The sequence below is a fragment of the Emys orbicularis genome, chromosome 4, assembly GCF_028017835.1.
Source record: "Emys orbicularis isolate rEmyOrb1 chromosome 4, rEmyOrb1.hap1, whole genome shotgun sequence".
NCBI classification, from domain to species: Eukaryota; Metazoa; Chordata; order Testudines; family Emydidae; genus Emys; species Emys orbicularis.
This window is the reverse complement of record NC_088686.1, coordinates 150,569,254-150,578,277: the sequence shown is the minus strand read 5'-3', so window position 1 is coordinate 150,578,277 and position 9,024 is coordinate 150,569,254. Positions and strand designations below refer to the sequence as shown.

The 9,024-nt window shown below is 45.8% G+C and overlaps 1 protein-coding gene across 1 annotated transcript; it reads left to right on the top strand.

Moving 5' to 3' along the window:
- The first annotated feature begins 4,256 nt into the window (after positions 1–4,256).
- Positions 4,257–5,192, top strand: LOC135877287 (olfactory receptor 5J3-like). The gene has a single exon (XM_065402697.1). It carries the CDS (start codon positions 4,257–4,259, stop codon positions 5,190–5,192), a length of 936 nt encoding a protein of 311 aa, XP_065258769.1.
- The last annotated feature ends 3,832 nt before the right edge of the window (positions 5,193–9,024 follow it).

Here is a 9,024-nt window from a genome sequence, read left to right as displayed (position 1 = left end):
TTGCCCAGTTGGGGATGAGCAGTGTTGAGAGCACAACCCAAATCTTATGTACAAGAGTCTGGTACACATTACACTGGAATATGCTGTGAGATGGTGTGATTCTGAGCTAGGCTACATCAATGGGAATCCTGATTAACTCTACTGAAATTATCAGTGTTCCTCTGGAGTTACGCCAGGGTAACTGAGACCATGGGCCAGACTTTTCTATCTGGAATGTATATAGACCAATGCTGGGAACTTACTTAAAAAGACTTTTGGAGAGGTGACCAACAAATGAAGTGGAATACATTCACCTCATTCTAGCATCATATTAAAAAGACTTCAAGGGAGATCCAGACCAGCTGAGGAGCTGGCCCTCTGTGTACCAGGAAAGACATGGCAACAACATTAATTGCATGTGCTCTGCGCACCTGTTGTCCTGGGAGCTAAGAGGCTCCAGGGAGCAAATCCCAAAGTCATCAAAGCCAAATTTAACCTCCGCTACCCCGGGAAGCAGAGGTATTAAGGGTAACATTGGTGTGGTTAGCAAACAGGGAAAGGTTCGACTCTTAGTCTGATTTTATGTTTTTGACCAGGTCCTGCTTCCATTCTTCTCAATTCATTATAAGTGAAGGAAGAAAAAACAAAGAGGTACCACCAAGTCATGGGCCAACAGGTCAGTTTCAGAGCATTTCTGCCTTTAGTTGAAATGAGAGTGTGCCATTTGTGGGAAGGGGAGGAAGGAATTATCCTGAGAGGAGAAATTTTAACTTTTCTGCACCTATTTACCGATCGAAACAAGGAAAGAGCTTTACCAAGTGAGGGAGAAGTGACAGGAAAAGGAGAGAAAAAGAGCCTTAATGGGAAGGGGGAAATCCAGCATCGATTCAAGGAATGTCTAGTCTAAAGCCACTACAGTGACTCATCTATGGTGCTGCAGCAGCGCCATAGTGTAGACTCTTTCCACATTGATGGAAAGGGGTTTTCCATCGATGTAGTTAATCCACATCTCCGAGAGGCAGTAGCTAGGTCAATGGAAGAATTACACTGAGGGTTAGTGCAACCTAAGTGAGGCACTCTTAGCTAAGAATGAAACAAAGAAACCCCCCAAACCATTGCACCTTCTCCCTATGTTTGCAGGCAGGGAGTGCTGCCCCCCGAGTAGCCACAGGAACACTGAACCAGTGGCTGAGCTCTGGCACCAGGGAAGGTGGCTCCAAGAGCAGCTCAGAGCCCGCTTTGTGTGACCTGTGTTGAAATGAATTAGTCTCAATCCAGTGCCTATGGGTAGGACAGGTTGGGGGGGGGGAGTATGATGCTATAGAGGAAATTTTGTTTTCTAATTCTTTTTGTAGACAGTGCCTAGATACCACCGTGATGGGCATGATGAATGAAGAGGGTGAGGGGCTGGCAGGTGTCTTACACAAGCAAGAAAGTGCATGTGTGGGTGCACACTCTGTGTTTGGAGCACTGTGTGTGTGTGTCTATGTGTGTGTGTCTAGGGGGCAATCTGTGTGTGTGTGTTTGGTGTGCAGTGGGCAGTGTGTGTGTGTGTGTGTGTGTGTGTGGTGGGGGGTACAGTGGAGCTGAATGCCGAGGGTAGGGAGGTGTGTGTCCCTTTCCCTGCCCAGTGCTCAGGCAGGTGCCCCCCCGGTGAAGAGCTCCTTGTGATATCATAGAATCATAGGGCTGGAGGGGATCTCGAGAGGTCATCTAGTCCAGTCCCCTGCACTCAAGGCAGGACTAAGTATTATCTAGACCATCCCTGACAGGTGTTTGTCTAACCTGCTCTTAGAAATCTCCAATGACGGAGATTCCACAACCTCCCTGGGCAAGTTATTCCTGTGCTTAACCACCCTGACAGGAAGTTTTTCCTAATGTCCCACCTTCTCCCTCTCTGTTGACTGGATGCTTCCAGTGACCTTAATCCCACTGGCTTGGTGACTGCCGTGCAGTCGGAGTAAGGCCGGTGTCATTCTGGCCAGGAGCAGGGGGTGCAATGTGCATGGCTGATTTGGGGGGTGGGAGATGGGGCTGCTCCACGTGATGGCTCCTCTGCAGGGGAAGGTGAGGTTCTGCTGCCAAGAGACCCCGTGCCATGGGCAGAGCATGTCAGCAGAGGATGAGGGGGAGGATTTTGTGGAGGAAGCTTGGGTCCAGTCAGGGGCATTAGACATAGCTGTGCTTGGGGTGCAGCAGCGCCCTCTGACTTGAAGTAATAATAGCAAATAAAGTTTTAAAAACTAAACTAATCCAAAAGTTTTAAAAGTTTAACGGGAAACACAGGGCATGGGATCAGAGAGCTGGCCTGGATTTTAAGGGAGCATTGCTAACTGTCTGAAATCTGTTTTCCAGTGAAACAATTTTATATGCCTTCTTTGTTACTTGTCATAATTTAGCATGGGCAAGTATTTCATAGAATCATAGACTCGTAGGACTGGAAGGGACCTCCAGAGGTCATCTAGTCCAGCCCCCTGCACTCGTGGTAGGACTAAGTATTATCTAGACCATCCCTGACAGGTGTTTGTCTAACCTGCTCTTAGAAATCTCCAATGATGGAGATTCCACAACCTCCCTGGGCAAGTTATTCCAGCGGTTAACCACCCTGACAACCGCCCTTGCTGCAATGTAAGCCCATTGCTTCTTGTCCTATCCTCTTTCCCCTCATTGTTTTGCCATTTTTTCCCTAAGCTCTTTTTCACGAACTATCAGATATAGGAAATAAATAAAAGTAACAAAAGAATCGTGATATTTTGTAGCAGAATCTTCAGAGAACAATTACATTTTTTGCTTTATCATCACATTGAAAGGGCCCTAAATTATTAATTTTCTGGTCTTATTTAACACCTTATATTTTGCTCTTCCGCAAGCTGTAACCCTAGATACTCTTTGTTGTTTTTAACATTAAATAATACATTCCAGTAAATGAGAGAAATGAGAAATTACTGAAAACAAAATTCCTAATGCAGAGGGAGTGAGGGAGAGTTAAAAGGTACAATTAAAGTGGAAGAGGATATTATTTAAGAGGAGACTTGAAGAAAAGGGGAGAACTGTGTGGTTCAGGGGTACTTTGTGTTGGGTCAGATTTCTCACTGCCCATACAACTACCCCCCAACACAAGAAAACAAGCCTATTGTCAGAAGAACAGATGCCTTTTGGTTTTGGTACTTATCAACAAGTATAAAACCTAAAATACAAAACTAAGGTTGCAAAGATTTTCATCCTACCTCCTTTCCTTTTCCCAACCACCCTCGTCCTGCGACGACCCAAACAGAAGTTCCGCAGAGAGACCAATGGACTTCTGAAGCGTTCACTTCTCCCTAAACCATTGACAGTTGCACAACTGTTGTATCAAAGAGGATGATGGGCAGTTCAAAATGGCCTGTTGATTAAAGATGGATGCCCTTAAAGGTCCCTTGAATCAGGCCTTGTCAACACTCAAAATTAAGCAGCTCATGAAGGGATGTTATACGGGCCAAGTTGTGGGGATTGAAGAAACAAATAAATCATTGACCCAACTGGTGTTTGAGATGGTGGAACCAGGCCCCTTAAACATAAGGCTTTTTGTACATGAGACAACAACCTGGTGCCAAGTGTTTATTTAAAGGGCGTGCGGATATGGGCAATCCGGTGTCTCGGATGGTGTAGGTGTGATGGCTGTGCTTTGATAGGCTTTGCATAAGGGGAGGAATAACTGTGTGTTGATCTGATCATGTGACACAGGTCCCCTGACAGAGCAGTCCACACAAAACACGTTCTTCGTGTTGCTAGTTTCAATCAACGTATTATTTACAAGCCAACGTCCCCTTTTCTTTTCTTTTGACTTCCGCTGTTTTGTTTCCTCCGCACACTCTAGCGTTTAGGGTGTTTTTACAAACGGTTCTTTTTTCCAAACAGGGTTTTGAAATTTGCTGAAGGAAGAAAATGTTAAATATATTTATCCAATGGTCTGATTCTTTCATCTCACACTCTATCTTGGGTCCTCTGCCTCGGTCACTTTGTCCATCTATTCTGCCACTTGAGCTAGTCTGTGCCCCCCTCCTTTGCTGCCTACCGCCTGTGTCCTGCAAAGACTCTAGGGGTGGGAGGCTGCAGACGATACTTTATTTTGTCTCTGTGTGCCGAAATAACACTAGGTGAGATGCCAGTCTGGAGATTGTGGAAGGTAGAATGGTGCTACACATCTCAGGTCTCGGTGTGTCAACTGCAAGTGAGTCACGGCAGTTAATTAATATTTTTCATCTGTGTTCTTCATACAGGGACTGTGCACCATAGAAATGACCTGGTCAAATTGCACTGAAGCAACAGAATTCATTTTCTCAGGATTCACAGATCGTCCAGAGTTTCAGATCACCCTCTTTGTGGTGTTCCTAGTAATCTATGTGGTTACCCTGCTGGGGAATCTTGGGATGATCATGCTAATCAGGCTGGATTCTCAGCTACACATTCCCATGTACTTTTTCCTCAGTAATTTGGCTTTTGTAGATTTCTGGTATTCCACATTCATCACTCCCAAGTTCTTAGCTGACGTGATAGCAGAGAGGAAAGTCATATCTTATGCTGCATGTGTATGTCAATACTGTTTTGTCAGTTTCTTTGGGGTTACTGAGTCTTTCCTCCTGGCTGTTATGGCGTACGACCGTTACGTGGCCATCTGTAACCCCCTGCTTTATACAGCTCTCATGTCCCCGAGACTCTGTATCCAGCTGGTGGCTGGGTCATTCCTAGCTGGGTTTGTAAATGGAATGATCCAAACTATTACCACGTTAAAATTATCCTTCTGTGGCCCCAATGTCATTGACCTGTTCTTCTGTGACATCTCCCCGCTGTTATCACTCTCTTGCTCCGATACCAGCATCTATCACATGATCCTTTTGGCCGTGGCTTGTGTGACTGGGGTGTTCACCAGCCTGATTATCTTCATCTCCTATGTTTTCATCCTCTCCACCATCCTAAAGATCAGGTCCACCGAGGGGAAGCGCAAAGGGTTCAACACCTGCACCTCCCACTTGACGATCGTCACCATATTCTATGGCACTGCTCTATTTATCTATATGCAGCCCAACACCAAACATTCACGGGGTCAGGAAAAAGTGGTCTCAGTGTTCTATACGATGGTGACCCCCATGTTGAACCCCTTGATCTACAGCCTGAGGAACAAAGAGGTGAAGAACGCTTTGAAAAGGGTCATAGAACTGAGTTTTTTTCCCTAGGGAGGTAAATTTATGAGCAAACGGTGATAACTTCTGATGAGTGAACATCTGTGGCTTTGTCTTCACTACTAGTGAAGACGCGGTAAAATCGATCCCTGATCGCTCTGCCGTCGACTCCGGAAATCCACCTCGGCAGGAGGCGGCAGCGGAGTCGGCGGCAGCGCGGCAGCGGTCGACTTTCCCGCGTCCTCACCGCTAGGTAAGCCGACCTAAAATACGCAACTTCAGCTACGGTATTCACGTAGCTGAAGTTGCGTATCTTAGGTCGGACCCCCGCTGTAGTGTAGACCTAGCCTAAGTTAGTATGAAAACAACAATGGGTCCTTTTGAAGGAGTTCAAATAATCTTGCTGAAGTAAAGTCCTTGAGTAAAGAGAGAGTTTGAAGCATTTGGAAATGACCCATTTTTGTACATTTCACTCATTTTAATGCATTTCTTCAGGTGCCCCACATTTAATATTGTCAAAACCTGGAACCCTCAATTGAGATTTTCAAGGCAGGGCCGGGGATTTAGCCACAGCTCACACCAATAGCATCAGCCAGTGGCTTGTGCCTGTGTCCCTCGAGAAAGAGTTACAGAGCAGGTCAGCTTCCCTAGGGAAGGTTATAATAGTACTGGATTGCTTAATTCTCAGGGATCTGACTGAAATTAAATTCACCGCAGCCGTTTGATTGTTGTTATCTGTGCTCTTCACACAATAACCATTCACCAAAGAAATGACTGAATTAATTTTTCACAGGATTCATCAATTGTCCAGAGTTTGATGTCACCCTTTTCGTATGGTTTTTAATAGTCTGAGCTGTCAGTGTTTAGGGAATCTCGGTATGATCACGTTAATCAGCAGCAGCACTCAGGTTTACACTCCTATGTGCTTTTTCCTCACTAACCTGGCTTTTGTAGATGTCTTTATTTCCACATGCCTCACCCCCAAGGATGCTGGCGGACTTGTAAGCGGAGAGGAAAGCCATTTCTTCTGCTGCCTGCATGACTCAGCTCTGGTTTCTCAGGACTTTGGTGATGATGGAGTGCCTCCTGGTGGCTGTGATGGTGTATGACAGGTATGTGGCCTGCAGTAATCCACTGCTCTGTACAGCCATCATGTCCCTGAGACTGTGTCCAACTGGTGGCTGGGTCCTTCTTAGCTGGATGTGTAAGTACAATGGTGCAAACATTTGTTGTCTTGAGATGATCCTTTTGTGGCCCCAATCTCATTGATTTGTTCTCTTGTGACATTTCTCTAATATTATCACTCTCCTCTTCGGATGCCACCATTCATCATATTATCCTTGTGTTCAAGACTCACACACTGAAGAAGAATTGTTACAAAGTTCCAATGGGGCAAGACTGCCAATGGGGAATGGCTGCCAGCAGGTGGGTCTTAGATCCAAGTGCAACCACAGACCTCATTACAGCCCATGGATGTGCCAAGCACCCTCTTTCAGGCTTAACAAAAGGAGCAATCAAGCCCCTTTAGGTGCAACAGCTGCAGACAATGTGCCCAAGCTGTGTGGCCAAGCCAGAGCTAACCCTGGCAGATTAACAGAGGTTTCTCTAGTTGCAAACGCAAGGTGGTTGGGTATTGGCTGCAGGCTGTGGCTACCTCTACACTTGGAGATGGGGGTGTCTATCTCGAGTAGACATTTTTGCACTAGCTCTCATCAAACTAGCTCACTAAAAATAGTACTATAGCCACGGTAGCACAGGCAGCAGCAAGTGGTGCCACTGGGTAGCAGCCCTGAGTACATACCCTCCCAAAACCCCCTGGGTTCAGACTTGGAACAACTAGTCCGTGCCGCTGGACAGGCTACATTACTGTTTTTTAGTGCCCTCGCTCAATGAGATCTAATGCGAGCACGTCTACATGAGCTTGCAGTCACAGGCCCAGCTCCAAGTGTGGACACAGCCTGGGTGTGTTGGAGGCAGTGAAGCCAGGAGGAGGAGTTATGAGCATGACTCCTAGAGGAACCACGGGCATAGTGCTTCCTCAGCACAGACCTGGAGCGACAGACTTGGCTGTTTCTGAAGACAGAGATTGCCTGCTGTTTGGTTGTTTCTACTGGTGTTCAGGGAAACAGGACTTTGTGTGCATTCTGTGTAAAAAAAAAAAACAACTCACAAGGATTATACAAAAGAATATAGCTGACATGTATCATTGACTTTTCCTCCTAGTGGAATCAACCCTGCAATGCCTCAAAGGTTGGCACCACTTAGGAGAAGGGGGCACCAATGTGCCCTGTAGCGCTGAGTAATACCAGCCAAGCCTGCATACCCGTGTGGGATAATTTCTGCTACCATTGTGAAGAAAGGAAGAATTATCACTGGGCCTGCCATGGATATCCTTGGGGATAAGTGATGACCACAATGTCCTTGTGCATATGCAGCCATGAATCAGAGCATGGGCCCGTCCCTTTGGTGACCTCGCCCTTTCATGTCAAGCTAACACTTCAGTCAGTTAGCACCATACCTTTGGTGTTACTGGGCTATTTTCTAGGTGGGTGGCTGTAGGTTGACCAGACTTCCCGATAAAATTGGGACTGTCCCGATTTTTAGGTGTTTGTCCCGCGTCCCGACCGATGTTTGGTCAGGACACAATTTGTCCCGATATTTCACACTCCTGTTTTTGTTTCGTTCTGCCGGCGGGACTCCGCTTTTTTTTTTTTTTTGCTCTGCTGGCGGGACCTCCTCCCCCTCCCATGTGTCCTGATATTTTCTTTATCCCATCTGGTCACCCTAGGTGGCTGTGACATACCGGGGTGCAATCCAGACTGATCAGCAGCTGTGTCACCCCTGCCTGCAACTTTGGGAACCTTACAATGCCTTGCTGAAGTGGCTTCAACCTGGGCCACTCACAAGCAACCTTCCAGCATGCAAGTCACACCCTGAGCATCTGTGCGTAACTGCAGCCTGCCTGCCACACGTGTGTTACAATCTGGCTCTCATCAGCCTTGGTTATACTGCAGGTTAACCACATCACACTCCCCAGTCTTCGATGTCCCCCCAGAAATGTATGTCCTGTGCTTCCCAGTCCCCTCCTGGACAATACAAGTTGCATTGTCCATTATTTCTTGTTTAGAAATAATATGCACTCAACTTAGTTTCCCAGATGCTTCAATTTAGATTATATTTGGATTAGATAAAACAACAAAACAAGTTTATTAATTACAAAGAGATTTTAAGTAAGTACAAATAATGGGACAGAAAAGTCAGACATGGTTACAAGAAAAATAAATCTAAAATGCAACTGGTGCCTAACTTAACAAACTATGTGAAATTCAAAGCTAGGTTTTCTCACCACATACTTTCAGCAGTGTTACTGGCCAAACTTCTTAGGTCAGGACCCCTCCCCCAGTCCAACAGTTGTGTCCTTTCTCCCTTGAGATGCAGTGAATTGATAGGCAGAGAGAGAGAGAGATGTGACTTGGGATGTCTGGCCCTTCTTTTTATAGTCCTATCCCCACTTGGAGAAATATTTCCAGCTGGTTACCAGAAGGCAAAATGTCTATGTGGAAGGATGTTCCCTGCTGCTTTTTCCCCTCACTTGTTTGAGTTTTTTTTGTTTCCCTTCCTGCTTGATGACTCTGTTTACTGCTTAAATACAAATTAAGTATAGCACATATTCCTTTGTTTAAGACAGACCTGTTTGCCAAACTCAGTTTGGAACATGTGCTAATAACATCATACAGTGGAATCTTATAACTTCACACACAATGTGGCCACATGTATTTTATCAGGACAATACCGATCAGCAAATTATGTTTTCAAATGATACATTACAAGGCATACTTTGTACAAAGATTAGTGCAATAGTGAGTAGGCTGTGAATACATGGGTG